Source organism: Pygocentrus nattereri, chromosome 11 (genome assembly GCF_015220715.1).
Source record: "Pygocentrus nattereri isolate fPygNat1 chromosome 11, fPygNat1.pri, whole genome shotgun sequence".
NCBI lineage: Eukaryota > Metazoa > Chordata > Actinopteri > Characiformes > Serrasalmidae > Pygocentrus > Pygocentrus nattereri.
In genome coordinates this window covers 26,601,235-26,628,990 of record NC_051221.1, presented here as the reverse complement: position 1 = coordinate 26,628,990, position 27,756 = coordinate 26,601,235, and the positions used below count along the sequence as shown (strand labels likewise).

Here is a 27,756-nt window from a genome sequence, read left to right as displayed (position 1 = left end):
TAACTTCTTGTGTGCTTCCTCAGATGTTTTCAACAGGTTTTGCTTGGCATATTTGGCGTCTCTCAAGAATGCTATATTATTTGATTCAAAATTAGCGTAGATGACGTATTGGGAAAGGCATTTATGTTGTTTGGGCTGTTCGTGTTATCCTCTTTCTCCACTAGACTTGATGTCTCTGAGCATGTTAGAGCTGAACTGTGGTGTTTTTTGGAGCAGCACTTTTGTATGTTGAGCTGATTTTTTTTTTTTTTTTTTTTTTTTTAATTAATTTCTCTCTTTTCTCTTATTATTGGTTTAGAAGTTGATATACATATTTGTTTTTACTTTATAATTGTAATTAAAATAAAGCTGCACACAAAGAATACTTTTCTGAATTATCTAAAAAGTAAAGCGTTTAATTCTACTCCATACAGGAAAACATACTAATGTACTGTAGTAAGACTGAATGTGGTTAGTTTCCACCTGTAGTTTCTAGATTGTCGTGGCCTCCAGTCACTCAAAGTTCTCATTGAAAATGGATCGGCATGAATTTTAAGGAGACCAGTGAGGATTCTGTCCAGTATAGAATCCAGATTGTGAAAGTATATGAAGTTGACAGTTATTGCTGATACTCTTTTTGATAATACATGTGTGCTCTTATTGTAAGGGTTTCTGCTGATTTGCTTTCTTTGCCACAGGAGCACCTGTCTTTAAAGAAGTACATAGTAGACGTAGTGACTGATACCACTGTGGCTGTGGAGAGTGCCAAAGATGGGGAGGAGAGGCAGAAAGCAAGGAAAAAGGCCAAGAAACTCCGTGCACGAATGAACTCAAGGTGATGCCCCCCCCCCTCTCTCTCTGTCTCTCTCTCTCTCTCTCTCTCTCTCTCTCTCTCTCTCTCTCTCTCTCTCTCTCTCTCTCTCTCTCTCTCTGTCTCTCTGTCTCTCTCTCTCTCTGTCTCTCTCTCTCTCTGTCTGTCTGTCTGTCTGTCTGTCTCTGTTTCTCTCCCTATCCCTCATGCCTGACAGTCACTCATATGGTTAAAGGACAGTGTGGCATGTCTGTGAGAGCTTTATGAGTGACAAGGAGATAGAAAGCAGAGGCAATGTGCATCTCGGCTGTCTTCAGAGCAACACTGATGAGCTTAATTTATGGCCACTTTGTGTGATTGGGGAGGAAAAAGTGAGAATCGATCTGGAGGGCTCCCTCACTTTCACCTGTTAAGAGCTTTTCTCCTAATTGGTTGCCACTGGGCTGCCAAAACTGAAGCCTCCTCTGATGTACAATAGTATGTTAAAGTATGTGTAAACCATGCCTGTTTTTCTTTCTCTCGCCTATTGATTTTTAAATGAAGTATCAAAGAAAATCAATAGTAATCAACAAATAGGAGGCAGTGTCAAATTCTAGACCTGGGCACAGTAAATTTTGCTGCTGTCCCAACTGTAGTGTGTGTGTGTGTGTTTTAGTGTGACAGAGTTTAGACAGAAAGACACACACAGTTATTTTTCATGCTGTCTTAAGGAGGAGTCATTGGAGCTTAAGTCGGCGTGGTGGGTGTGGCTGTACTAGGCTCACTGTGTAATCTTTTACTCTACTGGTAGCCATGCTGTGCCTAGTGGTGCATGTCTGCTCCTGTGCTCTTCTCAGGAGCAACCAGGAAGTCCAGTTTTTTGCTCCGTCCCTGTTTGTTCAGAGCTGGGATAGAGCATAAAATGTGGACTGTCTAGGAGTTATGAGGACTGGTTTCAGAACCACACCTTTCACATCCTAAAGCATAGGATAATTCAGTAAGCTTTTCATGATTGTTACATGTAATGATTATTTCATTAAGTAGGAGCACTTTCGTGTACAGTGGTGCTTGAAAGTTTGTGAACCATTTAGAATTTTCTGTATTTCTGCATAAATATGACCTAAAACAACATCAGATTTTCACACAGATTTTCACATTTTTACTCAAGTCCTAAAAGTAGATAGAGAACCCAGTTAAACAAATGACACAAAAATATTATACTTGGTTGTTTGTTTATTGAGGAAAATGATCCAATATTACATATTTGTGAGTGGCAAAAGTATGTGAACCTTTGCTTTCAGTACCTGGTGTGACCCCCTGTGCAGCAATAACTGCATCTAAACATTTCAGGTAAGTGGTGATCAGTCCTGCACACCAGCTTGGAGGCATTTTAGCCCATTCCTCCGTACAGAATAGCTTCAACTCTGGGATGTTGGTGGGTTTACTCACATTAACTGCTCGCTTCAGGTCCTTCCACAACGTTTCGATGGGATTAAGGTCAGGACTTTGACTTGGCCATTCCAAAACATTAACTTCATTCTTCTTTAACCATTCTTTGGTAGAACGACTTGTGTGCTTAGGGTCATTGTCTTGCTGCATGACCCACCCTCTCTTGAGATTCAGTTCATGGACAGATGTCCTGACATTTTCCTTTAGAATTACCTGATATAATTCAGAATTCATTGTTCCATCAGTGATGGCAAGCCGTCCTGGTCCAGATGCAGCAAAACAGGCCCAAACTACGATACTGCCACCACCATGTTTCACAGATGGGATGAGGTTCTTATGCAGGAATCCAGTGTTTTCCTTTCTCCAAACATAATGCTTTTCATTTAAACCAAAAAGTTATATTTTGCTCTCATCCGTCCATGAAACATTCTTCCAGTATCCTTCTGGCTTGTCAACGTGATCTTTAGCAAACGAGCAGCAATGCAGACGAGCGGCAATGTTCTTTTTGGAGAGCAGTGGCTTTCTTCTTGCAACCCTGCCATGCACACCATTGTTGTTCAGTGTTCTACTGATGGTGGATGGTGCTTAAAGGTTACCCTGGGGTCCTTTGTGACCTCGCCGACTATTACATGCCTTGCTCTTGGCGTGATCTTTGTTGGTTGACCACTCCTGGAGGGAAACAATGATCACGAATTTCCTCCCATTTGTACACAATCTGTCTGACTGTGGATTGGTGGAGTCCAAACTCTTTAGAGATGGTTTTGTAACCTTTTCCTACCTGATGAGCATCAACAACTCTTTTTCTGAGGTCCTCAGAAATCTCCTTTGTTCAGGACATGATACACTTCCATAAACATGTTGTGAAGAGCAGACTTTGATAGATCCCTGTCCTTTAAGTAAAACAGGGTGCCCACTCACACCTGATTTCAATCAATGGGATGACAAACACCTGACTCTAATTTCACCTTCAAATTAACTGCTAATCCTACAGGTTCACATACTTTTGCCACTCACAAATATGCAATATTGGATCATTTTCCTCAATAAACAAATGATCAAGTATAATATTTTTGTGTCATTTGTTTAACAGGGTTCTCTTCAACTACTTTTAGGACTTGTGTGAAAATCTGATGATGTTTTAGGTCATATTTATGCAGAAATATAGAAAATTCTAAAGGGTTCACAAACATCTAAGCACCACTATAGAAACATTAACTCAGCCTTCTGCTTTTATTTATTTATTTATTTATTTATTATTAACTTAATGATAATTTCCACTAGTATATTTCCACTAGTGGCATCATTTGACTGTAAAGAAATTACAGCTGGAATTAGCCATAAAAAAAAAAAAAAACACGATTAGTTCACCCCTGATTCATTTGTGAGATTTAAGTGACTGTCAATTTTGTTCCACTTTACCTTTATACAGAATCTGTCCAGTTCAAGTCTCCTAACAAGCTCCTGGACAAGAGCCAGTGGAAGAGCTGTTTTGTGGGCCAGTCACTTTAAATCTTTCAGTTAGTAATTGTGAGACTTATGATTCACTGGCTGGAATTAATTATTAATTAACTACAATGAATTATTCAGTAACTACAAATAAACTGTAAGTTATGGTATTTAGTTATGAGTGAGAGTGAGTCTTTACCCACTGATGGGCTCTTAGAGTTGAGAGGTTTAAAATAGAGCAACCAGGGCCGGTAATTGGTGCTCCATGGGGCTAGAGCTGAGAAAGTGACAGGCCTGAGCCCACTCTGCTCGCTATCACTCGCTGCCTGAGCTCTAGAATGCAGAGATGGAGAGAGAACAGGCACTGCCGCTCATAAATCACCGCCGCCCACGGCCCCAGCAAGGCGAGGTTAGCGGCTCCACCACTGGGTGGAAATGAGGCATTTTATAGGAGCGGCGGGTGGCGTTTGGAAAAAGGCAAGAGAGCTTTTCACAGCCCTCCCAGGTCGCCCTGTCCCCTGTTGTCATCATTAAGCCGCGGTAAGGCTGGGGAAGAAGCCAGTACAGTTGTTAACACGTATTTTACAAATATATGTGCTTTTAATTACAATTTTTAATTACTAAAGCACTCTCTCTTGTATATGATGTTTGGCCCGGTGCGTGGCTTGTCTTTTCCCCAGGCTTGTGAACAGAGTGCTCAGTGTTTGGGTCTACCTCAGAGAGAAGGGCTGCATACAAAGAACCTCCTGTTCAGTACTCACAGTGTGCACTGCTCTGACTTAGTTCTCCGAGAAACGTTCTTTGGTTGGGGTGAGGGGGTGGTTGGGTTGTGGACAGCAGCTGCAGGAATAGAGGGAAAGACCATATCATAGGTGCCCATGAAGAACTCTGCTGGAATTAGGCACAGCGGAAATCGCAAACCCCTTCACTTTGCTCCCAACATGCTTCATAACAATGAAGGCAGCACAGGAACTTCTTCTCTTACGGTTCATGCCTCCAGGGTCTAGATTACATCCAGGTCCTTACAAGCATTTGTAAACTTTATTAATGGGACCAGATCCTTTCCTTTCTTTAGGTATTCCACAGATCCATGTTTAATTCTTTATTTGTCAGCAGTGAAGCTGCACGATTGAAAGCCTCTCAAACCCACTATTAAATATTGCACCACCACCTGGCTAAATGCTCGGTGTAACCAGGAGTGCCAAATGCTCAGGTTCTCATTGCACCTTTTAAAAAAACGGATGCAGTGTATTTGTTTTTTTCCATCTAGAGGCATGGACGTTTTTATGGTCCGAGCTAGGGGAGCTGCTATCTCCATCCAGCATGGGCGGAGGTGAATGGCGGGGCAGATCATGATGAATTGATTATTAGTTCTGCATTGTAGCTGTGTAGCTTTTCCCTCCTTATTGCTGATTACTAATATTTATAACCCCCTGGCCCATTTAACGGGTCCTGCCGCCGTGGTTGATTGATGGCCCAGCGATTGCTCCCCGTTTAACCTGTGCAGGCGTAAAGCTGTCAGAGATGAATATTGTAATACGGAGGATGACGAAGGGGCCAGGTATAGTTCAAGCTTTCCCTGAAAGCTCTGCTGCATTCTTTATGCAGACCTCTCTGAGACTGTGGTAAATAATGCAGCTAAACTTGCACTTGGCTTCATTGCGGCTGGGGTGGTCCAGGTAGCTAGCAAGCTTGCAGTGAGATCAACCCTCTGTGACTTTGGCAGCCTTTGTCAGTTTCACTTTGCCACTTTTTCATGTGCAGACATGTACCAGAAGTTGTCGATAGGCCAAGAAAAATTTGGTCTAAAGAAGTTGCTTCAACGCTAATGTAGCTAATAGGAATGCGCAGATATGGGAATTCTGGCTCATTCCATTTATCCAGTATTTTTGTGTACATATATGCAGGTGCTTTTACATGAATATTTATGAAAAGGTAAAAATTGCGCTATTGCCTGAGTTGCCAATGATGAGGTGTAATTCTTATTTCTATAGAGTTACAAATGCAGCAAAATGCATAAAATGGAGATATTTTAGTATGGTGGCCTGGTATCTCCTAAACATTATGTTTATTATTAGCATTATTTTAGTAGTAGTATCTCAAACAATAAATGTCATTTAATATCACTTTAAAACATTGGTTATATCAGAACTTATTTGTTAAACAATTATCTGCTGATATCAGTATGATTCCAGTATCATTGTGCATCCCCGATAGCTAACAAGCTTTTACCCCACACCGTAAGTCTACTTGTGATTGTTTAACACTTTGACATAGTTTGTAACCAAGTGTTTGATGAGTTAAGCAGGCAGTGTGGATAGTGCTAAGTTGTGTGGAATTAACTTCAATTACTCATGAGCTAACTTGACTCCAATGCAAAACTATAAATAAATACATTTGAAGTAAGGGGAGAATTAGATTTTTGGCTACTCCTTTAAGCTTTAAATGTATCAGGAGTTCCAGCAGATTAGGTTTCCAATATAAATCCCACATAGGATCTCTATTTATACCATTCCTTTCACTGTTGGTGTTGTGGGCTTCATTCCGGCTTCCATTCATAAAGTCTCAGACTCTTCTTGGAACTTCTGGAACCTCGTTTAGGCTATAGTTCTTTTTTCTTCTGAGTGTTCTGAGCTAAGACTTAACACTCAGGTGAGATTGTTTCATTAAGTGCTAGGTACGGCCCTGTGGTCTCTCTCCCAGCTTTTCCGTCCTTTCGTGATGTGTTATCAAATTCACATGCAGTTCATACAGTGTTCAGGCTGATTTATTCCCCTCTTGAACATCAGGACTAAGGCTTTTTAATCCTCCTCGAACCAACATCTGCTGGAGGCATGTGATCTCTGTTAGATTCTTTTACTTGCTGTATTCTCTAGCCAGTAATTAGATACTCGATAATCATTGTCACGCTTATAAATCGACCCAGGTTTAAATTGTAAATTGTAATTTATATTTTTAAGTTGATAAATTCAATCAAGCTGAAACTGTACATCACTTAGAACATTTAAGGAAAAGTTTAGCTCCCAGGCTAAGCCTATGTTTAGATCAAATTACATTGTCAGGCTCATTCGAAATACTTTTTAATCTACCCCTAAAATATATGGTGACACTAAAGACAGAAGTAGCCCTGACTTTCTGGGAACATTCATTCTTCAGTTCGGCCTTCCGGAAAGTGGCGGAGTTTATCAACTGCAGGGCATCTATCCCTCAGCTGGTTTGTCAGGAACTGATCGATCAGTCTTATCGGCGAGACGTGGGATGGACAGGAATCTGTTTTGGTGGTGGACCACAACACTGGCTTAGACTTGACTCATGTCCTGACTTTGTGGTTGATTGATGTCTCCCTGAGGCTGGAGTGTTGCTGGAGTGACAGGTTAGCTACAAAAGTGTTTACCAACAACCTCAACATTTTAGCTGATGAGTGTATAGCTTCAGTTCATTTCTTCATGCTTTCAGGCTTAGATGAGATTTGTCTAAAATGTCTTGTCCAAAAGAGAGACAATATTTTGACTTATTTGAACATGACTGTAGTTCTTTTTTTTCCACTTTGGAGGGCAGTTGACAGGCTAAATAAACAGTTAGAGACACAGATTGGCCTCCTGACCTTTTCTTTGTTCTCGCTGTCGTCTTATCTCTTCATGTCTTCAGGCTGACATCTCTCTCTCTCTCGCTCTCTCTCGCTCTCTCTCGCTCTCTCTCGCTCTCTCTCGCTCTCTCTCGCTCTCTCATGAACTGTCTTCTTGCTTCTCAGGGCTAAGGAGTATGAGACATCCATGGAGGCTAAGATGCAAATTCCAGATTCTCCTTACAAGGCAAAGTAAGCTCCTAACTCCAGTTTTAATGATTGTACACCCACACCTGAGCTGTATCTACAAGCATTTGGCTTGCTCCTATCTCTGACATGTTGTCTTTTAAACCTTCATGTCCCCCACTCACACACACTTAACATGTGCCTACTAAAGTCTTGCATTAGTCAAGAACATTTGTAAAAGGTTTTAAGGTGAACGTGTTATCTTGCTGAGTAGTGATTGATGTTTTTATTTTTTTTTGGTCTCCTACTGCCTGTATTCAGTTATGGCCTCTTAAGGTACCTCTCATTGTTTCTGTCTGCCCTTGTGTGTGTGCCTGGTTGTAGGTTGCAGCGTCTGGTGAAGGACTTGGGAAAGCAGCTGCAGGGGCAGGACAGTGGCCAGTGGGCCAACAACAAAGTATCTGGCTTAGACAGGACCCTGGGCGAAATCTCCCGCATTCTGGAGAAACAGGTATTGTGTGTTAAGGAGGCCGATCACATTTATTACACAATTGCTTAATTGCAATTATTTAAAATGATCACATTTATTTGAAATCTTAATTATTTAGGCTGACAGCAGTCATTTTCCACTGTCTTTAGATTTTACAGTCATATTATACTGCAATACACAGAATGTGAATTGCGTGCAATAAGTTGAGACAAGAAAATACAAATAAAAGAAAATAGTAAATGCATTTTTCAAGGCATCTCTGGGCTTATGAAAACAAAAAATATATTCATCAGGCCAAATTTCACTATTGTGATAGTATATTAAATATATATTATAAATATATAACCATCATTGATTCCCCATAGTTTTTTATTGGGATCTCTCATTTGCCATCATTTGTGGAAACTACTGATGTACATCTGGGTGCATCTTGTCAGAGTAAAGAGGGAGAGGATGGGGAGGGGCACGTTATGCACTACTTTTTCAGTTTTGCGGTTTGTTTTTTCTTTGTTTTTCCATTCAGTTTTAAGGCTGTGGTATTCATTTAAGTTTGTTTTTATGTAGTTTTAGCTTTATTAATCAGAGCTGTGGTTGTAGATGTTTGATGGGTAGAATGAACTAGTTGGATGTATTTGACCGATAGAATGAAGCGTTCAACGTGTATTCAAAAACAGAAAAAATGTTTATACAAACTACAAAGCTATGCAACATGAGTGAGATGTATTTCAACTCAAGCATCATCTTAAACATTGTATATTTTGACAGCAGCCTATTGCATCATAGCTATGTATTTACACACTCTTGTTCACCTTCTTATCTTATTATTTAAAAAAATAATAAAATGGATGTTTAAGTAAACCTGTTATTTAAAGTAAACAGTGGCTTAATATTCTGGAATGTAATGTTTAACGTGTTTTCCTACTACTATAAATCTAAAAGGTATGTGTGTGTGTGTGTGTGTGTGTATATCGTTGCTGTCAGAACAAAACCTCATATCTCCATTTTTGTGATTTTTCAGTTTTTGACATAATTTGAAAATACCCTTGGTCCCATATATTTTATGTAAATTTCATGATGAATGGACCAACAGAAATGACCCAAAATTACTTGCCAAGATGTTTGGTTCCATTGACTTACATTAAAAGTAAGGTACGTTTCGTCCACGTTCAAAAAGTAAGGTACGTTTTGACATCAGTGTAAACTGCCCACAACTTTACAAAGTATTTGTGTGTGTTTGAGGACCATCCGCATCATACACCACCAAAAAGGAAAACTTTTCACTTATTTACAAGAACTTTGCAGATGCATTTTGCTTTTATGTTCAAGTGTTTATACTTTATTACTTTTGTTCAAATCTATTTTTGGCTCTGTTATATCCATTTTTGTGTTACATTTCAATACAGTGCCCTTTTTTTCACTTTATTACAGCTGTCATTTTTACAATTCTGACTGTTGTTGAATCATTGAAAGCTCTGAGATGATTTTGTGTTTGCATGCTGTGCAGAGAGTGTGTTGCAGTGTTGTTACTGTTTACAAAAACTATACTGAAAAAAAAGTACTATAAAAGGTTAACTTATTAAATTAAATAAAAAAAACAGCAGTTGCCATTGTCACGTCTGCCTTTAGCAGAAACTAGCTTGTTTCTTTCAGATGAAGTTTCCTTTTTTACAGCACTAAAGCTCAACAGAGGACTCTGGCTATATCTTATGGAAAGCTTGCAACCTAACCTAGCAAAGACATAGAAGGGTTTAATTTCTGAATTATCCTTCCTGCTGTAAAAATATGAACCTTTTTTTCCTCAGCAATTCAATTTTCTTTTCATTTGTGTTGCTTGTTTTTATATAAGTTAACATTTTTTAACTACCTTTTTCCCATTATAGTTTTTGTAAACAATAACACTGCTTGGAGCTATAGTGAATCTAAAATCTGTAGCACCTCAGAGTGCACTTTGCTGGCTCAGGCTCTATGATGTTCTGTCCTTCTTCCTCAGGCAAATATGAATAAATGACTCTTATATAGTAAGTAGTTCTGAATCTATTTTGAGACCAGCCCGCCCAGCTCTATGGAGCAGCACGTCTCTAAACCAGCTTTTCTGGGATGTTCGTCTCAGTGATGGTCCAACTGGCCTGCCTCGGTGCTATTAGAGTATTATTGTCCATTGTCCCAGGTCTTGTCTGTGGGGTGTGTGTGTGTGTGTGTGTGTGTGTGTGTGTGTGTGTGTGTGTGTGTGTGTGTGTGTGTGTGTGTGTGTGTGTGTGTGTGTGTGTGTGTGTGTACGCTTGTACTTGTGTGTAGGGATTTGAGGGGAAGATAAGCCTCCTGGCTGCTCTGAATGCAGACTCCCCTGAACCACATGGCTTTGGCTGGAGTTCTCCCTGTCTCACAGTCTGTGGAGTATCGCGTTCCCTCCCCAACTCTTTGCCCTTGGTTATTTGGTAACGAGGGCCAGATTAGTTGCGTGTTTTCGTTGCAGCAGATGTTATTAATCGAGGAGCTACCCGTTCATTAGGCAGCCAAACATGTTTCCAGTGTTTGCCTGGCCTCTCGAGCCTGTTGGTGTACATTGCGGCTTTGTACAATAACATGTTGGTTTTGTCAAAGTAAATTTAATCCGAATGCCTGAAATGAATAAAGGCAGGGAAGTGTTTGAAGATGTATTCTTTGGCCCCGTGTGATGCACGTTGCATAGTGCCAATGGCACCTTGCCTTCTGCTACAAGCTAACTTGCTACCTAGATTTTTTTTCTTTTTTTGTTGTTATTTGTTGTACAATGTATGTTTGCAAGAAAAGTATTAAAACTATAGGCAGTTTACTGCAGTTCCTTTATAATTTCTGTTGCACAGGTTGTAGATCATGTACTTTTGTGATTTCTTGCTGCATTTTAATTCTAAAACTGCCTAAGCTGCCCGTCAGCAACAAGAGTGTTTTATAGCACTTCAGATACATTAATGCGTAATATTTGCGAAAGGCATTACTTCATATTGTCATTGTCAAGGCCTAAAATTTGTGTTGCCTCTGACTGTGTTGATCAATATGTGGATAGATGGATGGCTGACATCTGTCACTTAATTATGAAGAGAGAAATAAACAATTCTTGCAAGTGGCATGCTGTAATACACTTATCAAAGGGGCTTGTGTTGTGCATGTGTGGGGGCGGGAGGATGGGCTATTGATGGTGTCCCTTCACTGGCTAGTGGGAGGGGATACTGGATGTTAATGGATGAAGGGATTTCTCCAGGGAGAGGAAAAGGAGGGGCAGATGGCAAAAGCCTGGTAAAGCAGAGCTAATGGTAGTGTATTAGACTGTTTGTGGGTTTGTGCATTTGTGGTTGTGGGAGGCAGTGTTGTGGTGGTTGTTGGAGACCAGTCCACACCAGAGAACTTCAATAGAGGAATAGAGGACCCAATTGGCTACAGGTACAGCACTGTTCAAAAGTCAGAGACCGCCATTCATTTACTCAATTTTCAGTAAAAAAAAAAAAAAAAAAGCATTGGGTATGAGTAATTCATTTTTCAGCATTGGAGGGGGAAAACCTCATGCTTAATAAAAAAAATTTAAAAAAAAATATGCTTAACAGGAGATTACACAAGCCCTCAGCAACTAAATATAATATTGATTTTTTCAATATCTAATGTGTCCGCCCTTTGCCTTTATTCAAGCTTCCATTTTTTTCATGAGACTTGGTTTTAGTTTTTTAAAGAAATCTGCAGAGATATTTTACCACACCTTCCAAGTTCAGTTGGTTGCGTTTTCTACTTTTCATGATCCAGGCAATCCCAATTCACTGATGTTCCACATTCAGTGATGTTTCAACAAATTTCAGTGATGCAGTGATATTTGTACCTAATGGTCGTTTTCACTAGAAATGAACTAATTGATGGGTGGTTTCTGACTTGTTGACTACATTCTTTCTAAATAATGCTTCCATATGTGTCATCTGTGTAACTTATGCTAAAATATCATACTTGGAATACTATGAATTTCACAGCGATGAAAAACTGGAAAGTAAGCTGTGATATTTATTACCTTTTTATTGTAATTCATATAGTATTTAACAAGCATAGGTTCGCTGGCATTTAAAGCTTGGTAATTTTGTCCGAAGCTTTACAAGCTCGCAGATTCCTTTATGAATACAAGTATAAGTGTTTTCTCTCATGCTATCCCAGAGGCCTTGTGGTCTCTTTCATACCCACTGCTTCTGGAGTTTTCCACTGAGACCTGGCTTTGAAGACTCCTCTGTTGCCATTTTTCTAAGTCAGCAGAATAGTGAAGTGCTTGTGGAATTGTCAGTTCTTCAAGCTTTATTTTGGACTCTAGTGAGGATAGGAGTCTCCGAGCCTAGTATCTGGACTTCATTTGAGTTGTCCGCCAAAGTATGGATTCCTCCAGCAACAGCTGAGCCAGCACTGCCCAGGCCCAGGCTAGCGTTCCTGGGCTTGTATGTGAACCGGCCTGCTTAGGCACTTCCTCCTCTAATCCCTGGACAAAGTCAAATAAATATCTGTCTACTTCGGCATGGGTGTCTGCCCCCTAGCCTCAACTCACTTTAAGTCAGGAGCGTTTAGATTATTTGACCTAACAAGCATCTCTCATGTCATGGACTCACCTACAGATTTGTTTTTTTCTCCGTCACCATATCTGATTCAGTCTCCACTTTCTCTCCTAATTCCTTGAACAACCCTGACTCATTCCCCCCTCCTTCTTCCCCCACCTCCAGCTTTCCCCCACTGCACGGCTTCAGTTTGGCTGTGGTCTCCGACCCCTGTCCGCCTCTCCCTCTGAGGCCACTAATGGTTTATTTTGTGTCAAACCAGGTTTCTTTTCGTCTCTCGGGAAAGTGACGGATTGAAGAGAAGTCTTTTTTTTTTTTTTTTTTTTGAGGGGGGGGGGTTGTTGTTGTTGCTTTAAGACTATTCTAGAGAGTTCCATATTCTTTCTGTGTTCCACCCCTTACCTTGGCAGAATGAGCTCACGTATTTACATTCTGCCAACGAATGTTTGTCACTGCTTTCAAATAAAGGGCCAGTGGAGACTGGCTGCGTTTATGACACTTCGGGGACTGTCAGGAACACAGTGAGGCGCTGGGCTGCGGAGTGCAGCCACTATTTACATTTTCATTTGCCAGCTGTCAGGGCCTAGCTCCCATTGGTGGCCAAGTGGTGGCTCGTTGTACCTGATCAAGAGGCTCCGGGCTGGGGAGAGGGGCGCCAGGGGGCCTCGCTATGCCCTGTTTCTCAAAGCCCATGATGGATGACTTAGGAATAGAATGGTTTTGTTTTGAATTTGACCGAGTCGGCAAACCTCAGTGGAGTTTAAGGCTGTGGGCACATTATGGCCTTTATGTCAATAAGGTGTGAAACACTTTGAAAGTCAAGAGTGTTGCTGATAGATATCGTCATGGTCAGTGCCACTGTTACCGTCAGTGCTAATCAGTCTTATTAAGTGAGTTGATTTACGCGAAGTACACTCTAATGGCCACTAGGAGGCAAATCCTTTAAAAAAATGTAATAAATACTTTTGAAATCATACATTTTTTATGGGTATTAGCATGAGGATTGGAAGTCATTGAATCATACTGAATCAAATTATTTAGATGTTTGACATTAAAAAATAGCCTAAATATGAATGGCAGGAGCTCAAGGTGTGAGTTAGCTGTGAATGCTGGGTAGGGGGTCTTGCTCTCCCTGTCTTGCCTGAATGGCAGGCAGAGCCTAGAGGGATTAGGTCTAGAGATAGCCAGTGGACATAGTTACAGCATTCTTTCACTGTGTGCTGTCACTAAGGTAATTTTCAAACCGTAATTGCAGGGCTAATTCTTTTGTTCCACTTGGCTGGTATTGTGCGTGTAAGTTGTATTAGATTCCTTTTTCCCCCTCAGGTGTGTGTTTGTCAGAAGATAAGCATAAATGGCAGACAGCTGTGGAAATGCATCAAGAGAAGGCTTCGGTCGTTGGTTAACACTTTCTGTATGTAGTTTTTTACTTGCCAGTTTATATTGTGGCTTACTACTTCAAGTTTTGCTTGTACTGCGGTCAATGTTTGCAACCTGTAACAGAATCTAACAGGAAAGAACAAACAGTACAACTGATGTTGAGATTTCCTGCTTTGAAAACACCATTCTGTGGTCACTGTGGTCCCTTTGATTTTGTGCCTCACTTGTCACTAATGAATGAATTCTTTGTTACATAAACCCAACTCCATACTGCTTCTCATTTGAAATGAACTGTCACAAATCATCCTTTACTGTATACTTATCTTCATGCCATTAAGTCCCGTAAACATACAGACTTTTACTCTGTTGACTGCCGTGCTCTTGTTGTGGTTTACAGCTTGTTCCCTTTTTCTCTCTGATTGCCAAGCAGGCCTCTTAACTAAATGGAGACTTTTGTTTACTTTCCTGGTGTACTTCAGTGTTTCTTTTTGAGGCTGTGCATGCCTGAGTCCCCATTCATTTATAGCAGTTACTGTAAAATGAAGTTTCTGTTTATGTTGTTGAATTGCTTGCTCAAAGATTGATTGACCGGAGATGCAGCCTTGGTGGACCTCTCCGTGAATGGACCTTCAGCCAGTTGTTCTCCATCTGTTGTTGCGAAGAGGGGGATGCAGCATTTTGGTTGTTATCCCCTCCCTCCGGCTTTATGGAGGCTAATTAGCGTGATTTTGTGGCTGCTTTGGTCCCACCCTGCTATTTAGACCCCAGCACCTCTGTCCTGACCAGGGCAACAAGCAGCTGTCCAGCCCTCTGATTAGCCTGAGCTAAAGTGGACACCCTGGATAATAATTGGATAAGGTTTCCAAGTGGTATAATTCAGGCAGGTTCCTCTCTTCCCTTCCCTCCACCCCCCCCTTTCCTTTTGCCCTCTTGTCTGTCTTCAGGTCTTTTGTCTGAGGCCTCTGTTTGAGAAACAGAGCCTCTCTCAACCTATTATTCTGTCATTGGAGTGTCTGGCAGGGAAGGGTGAGCTTGAGCTGGATCAGACAGCGCTCCTTCACTGCATACTGTCAGGGATCAGCTGTAGCTTTGTACATCACTCACGGGTCCTGTTTACAGATCACTGTGTGAGGTTTTATCATATTACACTCCAGCTGTGCACTTCGTGACATTTTACAGTTTGGTGCTGCAAGTTATGACTGAATACAGAATTCATTTTTTTGTAAAGTTGTGTTTCATTGTGTGTAGATAGAAAGAAACTTTTAGTCACCAAAGAAATATCAAGGTTGGAGTAGCTTAAACTGTGCAACTACATACATGAGCTGTGTAAGTTATAAAAAACATTAGAATTTCTCCCTTATTGGTCACAATTTATTTTTTAAAAAATATATTAACCGTTTTAAACCTTAGCTTATAAGAAAAATACTAGCAGTTTTACACTGGTCTCACAAAAAAGACATTTTAACAGCCAAGTTGAGAAGTTTTTTCGAGTTTTCAAGTCAGTTCTTAATGTTTAGGCAGAACCGTCATATTTATATCTCATTCATGTTTCTCTGAGAAATTCTGTGGCACACCAACCACAAATAAAAATACGCTTTGGTTGTTTTGTTGACATGACAAGGTTTATGAAAGCCAGATGACATAATTTAGAGGAGGAGTCCCTGTGGCAATGTGCAAAGGCAGCATTTGGTAACAATGGACTTGAGAGTGAATAATATGGCCTACATCATGAGAGGCTGTATCTGGAATGTGCATTGGGTGATAATGAAATGCAGATCAATTGTCCTCTTTGTCTTTCCCAATGATTTTAGAATCAGTCCTTTTTATAAATATGGTGTGAAATGGGATTTTTCAGTTTCTATAATATGATTAGTTTGTATTTTACTATACTTTTGTCGGTGCCATGAGAAATTCTTTTTTACAGCATTTAAAAAAGCCAGTTGCTCTTTACAATGTGTAATCATTTTATAAAAATAGACCGGAAATTAAAAATTGCACATTTTTCAAGATGCTTAAGCTTGCATTTTTGTGTTATTGTTATTATTTTTACTTTTTTTTTTTTTTTTTTTTTTTTTTTTTAAAGAAGTGAAGTTTGAACATTTGGAAAACTATGAAATTTCCACTGAAAATTTGTATTAAAAACAGCTAATGTTAAGGGCCTTTCTTAAAAGGATTTTTTTCTATTTCTCTTCATAATTTAGCCATTGTGATGCAAGCATAGACATTCAGAGTGGTTTTAAATGAAAAGGTGCATTTAATTAAAAAAAAATGTACAAACAGATTTCATTACAGTGATGGTGATAGGAACCAGGAATCACAATGCAAATGAATTGCTGAATTACTTTGTTTACATGTTAATGATTTTATTAAGCATGCATATTAAATTGGTGGATTTAAAGTTACTTCAGAATATAATATCAAAAATGAACATTTCTGTTGACAGCAGTGTTTTACATGTTGTCAGTGTAAGAGCTGTGTTTGATTTTATGTAATGTGGTTAGAGCAGGTATCTTGTCAGTAAGCCAGGTGTAGGCATGCGTTACACATCTCCCTCTGATCTGATCTCTGGTCCTACCTAAACCCTGCACCCCGTGCTTTAACGGCCCACCAAGAGAGGGCTGACCCTCCCTCCCCTCTGGCCTACTGATCCTGGCAGGGCTGTGTGAGTTAAGCGCTTTAAGCCTGCCACATTGCTCTTAGCTCTATTGATAAGGTATTGAGAGGCAGTGTGGGGAGTCTGTGCCTGCCGGCCTACAGGCTGATGGACCTGTGTTGGGCCTTTTTTTTTTTTTTTTTTTTTTTTTAAATCCTCCCCACCGTTCAGCATGCACTACCTTTGGTGTACCTGACAATGTGCTTGTTCCAATCTCTTAACCCTGCCAGGGTTCAGCCTTCTTTTGCCACCGGATCTTCAGGAATTACTCTTTGGCGGCGCCCGTGATTGACAGAAGAGGAGCTTATGTGTAATTTTGCAAAGCGCTTCCACTGTTCAGCGCTCAATATGTTCAGGCTTGTTGGCAGCCCTGCCGTCCGTTGAACAAAAACACTATGAAGTGCCTGGCTTTGAGCACTGTCACACAGCGTAGGAAACTCTGACCTCATTAAGAAGTTGAGATTTCTTCTCGGCTCTCACTAAAAGTATGCCTCGTCACTCTCACAGCTGGATTTGTCAGTGTGTATCATCACTTACTTAACCATCACTTTCTTTTTCTTACATATTTATTTACTTTATTTGACTATTCAGTTTGTTTCTTAAGTTCCTTGAAGTTTGTAAGTGGAAAATCTACTTTAAGTACCTTGAAGGATTACAAATGGATCAAAGCTAAATGAAATAGTTTGGTTTTCTTCTCCCAGAAACTTGCTTTTTTTGCAAATTTTTTTTAGTAGGGTGAGGATATGTTGGGACAGCTTTGGGTCAGAGCCATGGCCCGCCTCTGAGAGACTTCCTTCCTTCCTCAGCTTAAAGCCAAGGAGATCTGGGGATCTTTGTCTTAAAACGCATGACTCACTTAAAGGGGTCCCACTTTGAACTTGAAGGAATTTTATGATGCAAGTAAAAATGTCACGTCTGTAAACAGTTTGATTTGAAAAGCACGTCAGTTAAATGACTGGTTTATGTCCTCTTTTAGTCAAGAACACTCCGCCGCACCATATGAGTTTCAGACACAGTTTGGTTGACCCCCTCTTAAAAGTTTTATGACTGTTATCTATGATAAGCAACCACTGAACGTTGTATTTGAAACAAGCCGGCTTTGTACTTTTTCTGTTAATTTCTGCATGACATTATGTATATATTTTTTTACTTTATTATGGTTTTGATGTGTATTTTTTTATTTTTTTGTGTCTTACTTCCATGCCCTTGTATTCCCCAAGCTCTTGTTTGTCAAGCCAGACCACCCCTGCTTTGTGTGCAGGTCTGCGTATTTGTTGTCCTGTGTTGCGGTTTGGTGGCTATGGGGCGAGGGGGTGGGGGTGGGGGGGTCGTCTGTGTAGGGTTGTGCACTTTTGAGATTTAGCAGGAATTCTTTGGGGATCACTTTGTTTCAGATTTCACTCTGTCCCTTTTGCAAAGCAGGAGGTGGGGAGAGTAAGAGTGGATCCCTCCACACTGAGAGCAACATGATACCTCCACTCGTTCGCTTCTGCATGCATGTTCATGACCGACTCTCCTTTTCTCCTTCTCGCGCTCTCTCTCTCTCTCTCTCTCTCTCTCTCTCTCTCTCTCTCTCTCTCTCTCTCAGAATAATGCAGATCAGGTAGCTTTTCAGATTGGAGGGGGTCTGTCTGCCCTGGAACAGATTCTGCAGGTAGTCACTGCAGCCTCCACTCCAACAGCCATCCCACGCATTCCACTCAAGTAAGTACCAGCTCTTCCCATGCCAGAACAGTTTTTCTTCACTCGCACACTCACTGTACTTTCAGTACTTTCACTGTACTTTCCTCCACTGCCCCCTAATTTCTCACATGATTGATTTGCATAAAGCACATGTACAAGTAATAAACAGTTTTAAATCAGAGATGTGCAGTACACCTAGCTGGCTAGCTAGCTCAGTTAGGTAAATAGCCTACAGCATCACAGTTCATGTTCATAACTTCACAAAATAAGAAGAGGAGAACAAGGTGGAGCTGAGAGAGAAAGACATAGGGTGCTTAGAAACAAAGCAACAGGTCAGTTTTTTGTCTCCTCTATTCACTTCTACATCTGATAACTAGCTGCTACTGCTGTAGGCCATTTCCTTATGTCAGGATATCACAATTCACCACAGACTGAGATGATCGCCGTTTACTGTTATTCAGACTCTAGCCAACTGATTTCATTAATGATAGCACAATCTGTGTTTTACAAAAATAGTCCTGGTACTGCTTCCTAGCTTAGCTGTCTTATTACTGATTACTGACAAGTATTTTATTTTTTAATTTATATTTTTAGAGAGATTGCAGAGTACTTCTTGAACACAGGCATTTCTTCATAAATACAAAAATGCTTTTACATCTAAAGGCGTCACAGAGCTTAACTTTAAATGCCCAAGTATTTAAAATATATGGAATGGAGCATTATTTACACTGAGCTGATTATGGTGCTGTCGTACATCATGGATGGGTATCATTATCATATATTATTTAATTATATTAAGTTATTTATCTGTATGGCAACTGTTTACTTAGTCTAGAATGTGTGTTAGCTAAACTATTTTCTAAATATCTCTTGGATGAATTTTCTAGGTGTCCTTGGCAAATGCAACTTGAAAGCTCCCTCATATTTCACATATTGATCATTGTTAGAAAAATGTTATCTGATGCCAATGAAAATGGCATCATCATACAAAATGGTCATCATGTGCAAAGGCACAGTTTTCTACATCCTCATGACTTAAATGTAATAGTCTAACAAAACTCTCCTTAGATCATGACAATTTTTATGCAGATGCTGTTACCATGCCACCATTAGTCGTGCAAAAGGCACGTGAACACCTTTTTTTTTCTTCAACACTAGCATGTGAACACAGCATTACTCTGCTCCACTGTTTCTCCTGACGGCGAGAACTTCCCTGAGTGTGATAAAGAAAAAAACTGTGGTAATTTCACAGTCTTTGATCATTACCCCAGACATCTACTGTATGTCTAGTGCTGTAAAAGGTAGGGCTCTAGAAACCATTACTGTGATGTGCTGTCAGCTGTTACAGTAACTAACAGTTAGCCAGTTAAATGTGAGACAATTGTGTCTTTTAATATTTAAAAAATGTTTTTTTTTTCTCCACCGGTTATTGTAACAATAAATTTGCTAACAATTTATCTGTAATGAAATTTGCCTTAATACTTGCTGACCATCCCCTCCCCCAACCATAAACCAGATCCCCAAAAATAGAATTCCAGCTGCATCATGAATTGGAGAAACTCTCTTTTCTCTGTGATTGGTGGTAATATTTTTCAGAGTAACTCCATCTCAACTGTTCAGACAGTTCCTCACTTTCCAGTACCCTGTTTTCATAAATGCGTACAAATGTATAATGGATAAGAATGCTCCTTGTTTAGAAAATAACAGAGGACTGCATTTAAGTTATCCATTTCCCCTTTACTTGCTGCAGTACAAAAGGCACATTTATCCAGTGTGTCAGTGGGAAATGGGAGTGGGGTTTGAATAGTGGCTGTGGAGTTTGCGGGGCTGGCCACTAGATAACCTCACAGAGAGGGTTATTTCCACCAGAGAGAGCCTTTAATGGACTAGAATGGCCTCTCTCTCCCTCATTAGCATTTGCTTTTTTTATTTTTTCTTTCCAAATCTCCCCTAATGGAGGTATGCTACTTATATTTATAATGCTTTTACAGGCCATCTAGTGTTTATTGATTTTTTTTTTTCTTTCTCTCTCAATCTCTCACTCTCTCTCTCTCTCACACCCTCTCTCTCTCTCTTTCTCTCTCTCTTTCTCTCTCTCTCTCTCTCTCTCTTGCTCTCTCTTAATCAGTCATTAATTTCAGAAAATCTAAAAGGAAGTTTAAGATTGTAATGGATTTTTATGAACTTGAGTGAAATTTCTGAACTGAGGGTTGAACTGATTTGTGCTTGATTTACCATGTGTGCTTTGTGTACTGTTGGTGCATCAGCTTGTGTCTGTGTGTGTGTGTGTGTGTGTGTGTGTGAGTGCACTGACTTGGCGGGTCAAACACTTCCCCTCTTTGTTTTGAGAGATCCACTTGACGGGCTCAGGAGGAGGTCAGATCTCAGTTTCTTCTGTCATTCTGCGCTGTTGCAATCAAACACTCAGGTGGCCCCCCGGAAAGATTGAAGAATGTCCTCACCTTCATCCTGAGTCTGACTCACATCCCTGCCTCAGCTTGTTTTTAAAAAAAAAAAAAAAAAAAAAAAGTCAGTCTCTGCGAGTGTGAAAGCAACAGAATTTTAAAAATCGGGAGGTGGATTTTCTTATAATGTGGAGAACTATGAGAAATAATATGAACAATTTATATTATTCATTAAACAAATCTGTGCTGCTACAGATAAATGTCTGACCTGTTGGATAAACACGTGCCATGAAAAATGCTGGATTGATTCAATTTGTTTAAGGGATGCACAACAAAACTTGCCATCATATTAGTATCAGCACATATTTTCTTAAAAATAAAAAGAATGTCAGTATCGGACTGATGTTTAGATTTAAGCTGATATTTCATTGTGTATTTATTGTACCCCAAAAAAGTAGAGAATGTTTAGGCTGTGCTGGTTTACTAGCCTAAAATATCAACATTATGCATTTCACTGCATTTGTAATGCATTTGTTTCTCCTCAGTGATGATCCAAGTCGATGTAGTCTGTAGCTGCACCTACAGAAATTTTATATGAAAAAATATGAGATCATGATCACATCCCGATTTCCATATAGGTGAATCTGAAGTTAGTAGGTGGTCGTGTGTCGTCCTTGCTCAATTTGTCTGAATAGCTGACATGAGATGAATGGCGGTTGAATGTGGTGGGCAGCATGCTGAAAAAGACCAGGCCCAGTCAGTGGACCAGTGGATGGCTCTCTCGGCACTCCTGCTTCCTGTATGTGTGGCAGAACAGAGATTAGGACAGGATGACTGTCTGAGGGATCACTGGGGCCCCACCTCCCTCTCTCTCTCTCTCTCTCTCTCTCTCTCTCTCTCTCTCTCTCTCTCTCTCTCTCTCTCTCTCTCTCTCTCTCTCTCTCTCTCTCTCTCTCTCTCTCTCTCTCTCTCTCTCTCTCTCTCTCTCTCTCTCTCTCTCTCTCTCTCTCTCTCTCTCTCTCTCTCTCTCTCTCTCTCTCTCTCTCTCTCTCTCTCTCTCTCTCTCTCTCAGGCTACAGGCTGCTGAACCTCTGATAACCTTTGCAGACTTGCATTAATCCTATATGTCTCCCCAAAGGCCTGGACCAGGGTCCAGGAAGCTGTAAACCCAAACAGCCTTGGTGCTGTTAAGCCAGCATGGTCTATCATTGTTGCAGAGAAAGTGACACATTATGGCTGTGTCGTTGTTGGCATGTTGGTTTCGTTGATCTAACCCTTTGTAATTGACCTCTTTTTAATAATATCAATATGTTTTAACTTCACATACTCATTTCCAACTTTGTCCATCGTTATGTATGAGTTGGCTGTAAAATACATGATGAGACACTACAACATCTAGTATGAGAAGAGGGCATGGCATAGGCAAGCATGCACTAATCATTCTCTCTCATCTGTGCTCCGTAATGGAACTCAACTGAGACACTTACCCCCCACAGCAGCGCTAGTTTATCTGTTTACTGTAATGCTGGCGTATTGATCGCCTCCTTTCAGATAAGCTGAGTGATTTACAAAAAAGAACGACTGCGGAGATGCTAGTGGAATATTACGCCCCAGGGAGGAGGATTCCGTCTTGTTAGCATTACATTAATGGGCTAATTCCAGCGTGAGGCTCCGTTAATGTCCCTTTGCTTCACTGTAGCGCAAAGAGGAGGGCTTTGCTGAAGGTTTGGGCAGCCGAGGAGGAAATGGGGGTCAGATGTCTGGAGCAAGAAGGTCGTTATGTTTGCAGGAACAACGGGGAGAGTGAGAGGGCAGGGGAAATGCACGTAACAACCAGGACGTTAACCTGCACGCTTACTGTTAAACTGTACAACGTGGAAATGTAAAAGTATGTGTGAAACAGTCACTCTCGCACATCCTCCTGCAGTGATTTACATGTTAGTAAAGGTTTACGGTATTTATTTTTCTTGACAACTTTTTAACATGCTAAACTCATGATCTCAGGCATACTAAATGGGTTTTCTGGAGACAGTGTAATGTGAAGGCCCATCACAGATATTGAAAATTTACCTAATTGCAGGTCAAATTATTTGTGTTGATCACAATCATTTAAACTGGCCACAATTACATTCCATGGCTTTCACAGTCATGTTTACTTCACAACAAACAGAATATACACATAGTATAAATGTTGAATATGTGTAAATAAAAGAGAGCAGAAAACTGAGTTTTACGAAAACACCAAAACTGTTTACTTCTGACTCACTGTTACAAGTTTAGATATGTCAGTTACTCAGTATGGAAATCCAGGAAGCAAAATAGGCCAGTTTAGCCATTCTAGCCTTGTACTTTAATACAATTTGATTGATTTTCAACAAAGACAGTTACTTTGTTAATCACAATTGTTTATATGGTGTATAATTGTTAGAAAGTTTTAATGGTAACAGGCCATATGCATATTCTTTTGCTACTGTCACACTTATTTTATCAGCAACATTTTGCCAGATAAACTCTTAATCTCAAACATGCTGAATCTTTGTTGTAATATGCATCTTTTCTACAGATGAGCACAGTTCATTTTCACATTAAGTTACACGACAAAAAATGAATTTGCACAACAAAATATGAATTTGCATAACTTGTGCATGCCCATATGCAGTTTAACAGTCTTATTCACTATTTGAACATTTAACCTTTTTAATTAAATGTACAGCTCTGACTTTTTTTATACTGATAACTTGGGATTAAATGTGTTTGTTTCAGCTCTGTATCTTGAGCAGAGCCTCTTAAGCTAGAGAAAGTGTTGGATCCCCAGAGACGGGACAGCAGAGTGCACAGATTAAGCTGTAAAGTGTCTTTTTGTCTCTCTCTCACTTCCCCCCTGCTCCCCTTGGATTGAAGAGTGTTTGGCTGCGCTTTCATAGAGGTGTGTAGTCAGTGTTGTATCTGTGGTGGGCGTGAAAACATGTCCTTTTGTCTCCCAGTAGGGGTCACTGAAGAGGAGAAGGGGAGAGTGAAAGAGAAAGAGATTGTGAGTGTTGGTTCCAGAGAGCTGTGGCTCCTGACCAGCCTGCTGTCAGCACACACACTTCTCTCACACAGGACTGAATATGATTGTCACATTGCCCCCCCCCCCCCCACGAGACACATGATGGTGAGGGTCGCTTCTAAATGTATTTCACAAATTACTTTTAGAAGGAAATCTCTATTTCTAACTAGAGTGCAGACATTTGAAACCTTGTAGCCACTGGTCAGTGAAAAGTTTCGGAAATGGAGAGCGCTTTGCGCCTGCCCTAAGTGTGTCCGGCTCCATGTCTCAGCATCCCACGCTGTCTCGATTTCGGAGTGCTCGTAGTGGGGCTGCCTGTCACCTCACCTCCATGTCACACGATGACTAAATGTACTCAGTGAAAGCTTCTAGCCACCGCTGTCCAAGTGGTTTCATTTCAGGATGCCATTATGCCGCGCGCGTGTGTATGGGTACGCATGAGTGTTTGCTGTGCGGTGCGTGACAGCGCACCCAGGACTTATGCCCCAGCTTATACCCCTGCCTTTCTGCAGAACGGCGGGCGGAATGGATGTCTTGGACACGCTGGCGATATCGGAAAAGATCAACAGCAGAATCAAATTAAATGTCATTTGGATTGCAGTGAAAGAAAGGATTGTTTGACAAGCACTAGGCAAAGGATTTTTGCTCTTCACCTTTTCGTTTTGGCTAGAGCTTCTTTTTCTTTCCCTCAAGCCCCCTTTTTTTTCCTCTACTTCCTTTCTAAAGGCAGGTATTGAAGCCAGGCTGAGTAGTCGTTCAGATTTCTGTGTTACGCGCACGTCAAGCCCGAGTGGACATATAGGAGAAAGGGAGAGAGTTTACTGAGAGATTGGGAAATGCGAGCTTTTGGCCCAGGTCAGGCTATTTCCTGGTTGATAACCCATTTACAAGGAGGTGCAGAAACTGATCTTTACGTGGTACTGCTGCTCCTCTCTGCTTGGTTATCCTCTAAATCTGTTTTTCGTGCACTGAAATATACCTCCTCTTTTTTTTCTACTCAACAAGAAAGACGTTTTTGTGTCATTATAAATGTAGAAAAGGAGTCTGAAGGTGATTTAATTACATGCATTGTGGAATATTAGAAGCAATTAAAATTGACTATAATAATATATGGTGTACAGTGATTTTTTAAAATAATACATTTTCAGGCTCTTTATAACCAGAAAGTGTTTAATTGATTTGACTGTGAACTGTTGAATTGATGTTGACTGTGTAAATGATTCCTCTAGTTACATTTTTGTATTCAGTGTATTTTTTAAATAATTCTGAGCTAAAATTGAGCTCTAAATACCAAATCAGTCTAACTGAATTTAAAGGAGTCCATGCTGTAATTTGAGATTTCATGAAGATTGAATCATTTCCTAATACAAGTAATCTAATCAAATCCTTTTGAAGTCAGAGATTTATACCCCCATCATACACTTTTTAATTTTAGAACTTCTATAGAAAGGGTTAGACTGGATATCTTTGAATAATATTCCTCCTTGTCTCCAATTTTCCTTTCTTAGCCATCTGCGTCTTGCGTCTGAGATGCCCCATGGATTTTAGATTGGGTTAAAGTTCTTTAATAGAGCCCAAAGGTCAATCCAGTGACCAAACAGCAGACCACCCATGCTAGGAAGCAATGCCTCATGGGCGTGTTGAGGGGGAAAGTATATAGAGGTGTGTTAGTGGGAGTGGTGGACCCTACCTTAAGCAGGGCTTCAGTGTTTGGGTGGTGGCCTGATCAGTGGTCAGGTCTGCTTGGTGTCTGAGGTTAAGCTGGGTAGAGTAGGTGGGGAGATTACAGTGCTTATTATCTGCATCTCTGTCTCTTATCTCTATCCCAGTCCTGTATCCTTTGTCCTTTCTTCTGTGTTGAAATCTTCAAATCTCTACAGATTCTCTCTTTCTCACCCTGTCTGCTTTTATTTCCTATACTCTTAGAAAAAAAAAAGTATATTGTCACTGGTGTGGTACCCCTCATGTCACCATGGTGTACCCTCAATGTTAAGTGTTTTTTTCCTTTGCCCTCTCCCTCTACATCTATTTCTGGTCCTACAGCCTGTGCTGTATATTTCCAAAATCTCTCTCTTCTGACCCAGACACTCCCTGTCCCCTTTCTCTCCCCTTACACTGTATTCTCTCTCTCTCTCTCTCTCTCTCTCTCTCTCTCTCTCTCTCTCTCTCTCTCTCTCTCTCTCTCTCTCTCTCTCTCTCTCTCTCTCTCTCTCTCTCTCTCTCTCTCTCTCTCTCTCTCTCTCTCTCTCTCTCTCTCTCTCTCTCTCTCTCTCTCTCTCCCCCCCTCTCTCTCTCTCTCTCCCCTTGTACTCTATGCTACTCTGTTGGTGTAGACTACCTCTGGAACTTAATCCTATGTCTACAAGATAAGGCTTCATTATGGCCAGATTAACAATGTGTCTGTTGTCTGCCACAGTCTGGTGGCAACAGGGCCACTGATCAACCTGCACTGTCCTGAGGCCAGCAAGGACCATCAGAATGTCTTTCTGAGAGCAAATCTCTCTCTTCTGGAATGCTGCATGCAGGAACAACCTGGCACATGCTGGTCACTGCTGCATACTTCCCGAGTAACATGAGAGGGGCACAATGGCATTTTACCAAATTGCTCCTCAAAATCTTTGACGCAGGCTGTCATCGTCAGGCAGATGAAGCCCCATAAACTCCATAATGTGGACCTGGTGTTGGGTGTCATGCTAATCACTCTCAATTAGCAGAGACCAGGCTAAAAAAAGCCAGCCAGTCATGGCTGCCAGCTGCTGACAGAAGTGTGACGATATCCTTCAAACAAGACAATGACAACTACAACTATCCTTGAGGGTCAGTGGCTGATGGACAGCCTAGAAAAGTTCATCTTACTGTAACAGCCGCAGGGCATGGTGTTGAGTGGATGCTGCTTTGGTTGGGGGGGTCAGCTTGAGCCAGGCAGGTTCACCTTTGAGCCCCTTCAGCAACAACAGAAGTACTTGACTAGCACCACACCCTGAAATGTATAGTATTTCCATGCTCTGCTGCACAGTGCTGTGTTGCAGTGTTAAGTCTGAGATGGGTTTGGTGGTCTTTTGGAACTTCTGTGCATTTAACCCTCCTTGGTCTGCCATAATATATACACTTAAATGCCTCTTCTTACTCTTATTTTATTATTACATTTTAGGAATATTAATTGTTTAGTCAAGTGTTAGCTGAGACAGTTACATATAATCTTTTAAAACTGCCTGCTTGTACCATAGATTAGACTAGTACAATAATTAGATTGATATATTTTTGATGTACATACAACTGTTGTTGTGCTTTGGTTTTTTTTTTTTTTTTTACCATGTTTTTTTTTTTTTTTACCTTGAACAAGAACGTAAATGCAACATAAATATATTTCATTATATAATTACATACAAATACAGTACTGTGTAAATGACAATTTCCAGTCAGATAATTTCCAGTGATAATTTCCAGTCAGATGGCCATTAATTATTTAATTTATTAATCAAATCAAATTTAATTGTATAGTGTTTTTTACAACTGATGTTGTCACAAAGCAGCTTCACAGAATTCCCATAAAGATAAAATTTTAACATGAATGTAAAAACCGCCAGGTGAGCAAGCCAGAGGCGACAGTGGCAAGGAATTAATTAAATGTCAGTTAAATAAGGAAAACATGTTGCATAAAATTAGACAGAAGCCTCAACAAACACACACACACAAATGCACACCACTCTTTTCTTTTGTGCATGCTGCTGTTCCACATATAGAAATATTTGCATTCACACAAGCAACCACCCAAACACAACTGTTTTTCAAATTTCTTTATGTGCATTTAAGATTGAGGTATTTCTGTTATATAAGAAAATCCACTTGTGTGAACAACGTGAAAGTTAAGGGAAAATAAAAACTGGCTTTCAAATGTGCAAGACCTGGCAGACCACAAAGCTGTCGCCATTAGATAAACAGCACTTAAAGCGTTCATCTTTGAGAGTGAGGAGAAAAAGCAAGCTCCACTTTTACCTCAGATCTGAAAAACTCCAAAGGTGTTTCTGTCCATCCTTCCACTGCGAGAAGACAACTCAACACTGTGAGTCTGACAGGATGTGTAGCTGTTAAGAAGCTGTTACTGAGAAAAGAAAACAGACAAAAAAG

General features: G+C 40.5%; 1 protein-coding gene across 7 annotated transcripts in view; it reads left to right on the top strand.

The window, feature by feature from the left end:
* The window catches only part of scaper (S-phase cyclin A-associated protein in the ER), a 114,971-nt gene that overhangs the window by 54,060 nt on the left and 33,155 nt on the right, over positions 1 to 27,756 (top strand). For all 7 annotated transcript variants that reach the window (XR_005130952.1, XM_037542709.1, XM_037542710.1 and 4 more), the window contains 4 exons: positions 678 to 814; positions 7,416 to 7,481; positions 7,800 to 7,926; positions 18,080 to 18,195. Coding sequence is in view for 6 of the 7 variants with exons in the window: in XM_037542709.1 (XP_037398606.1) it covers positions 678 to 814; positions 7,416 to 7,481; positions 7,800 to 7,926; positions 18,080 to 18,195 (446 nt within the window). In the remaining variant the exon portion in view is untranslated. The remainder of the gene's footprint in view (positions 1 to 677; positions 815 to 7,415; positions 7,482 to 7,799; positions 7,927 to 18,079; positions 18,196 to 27,756) is intronic.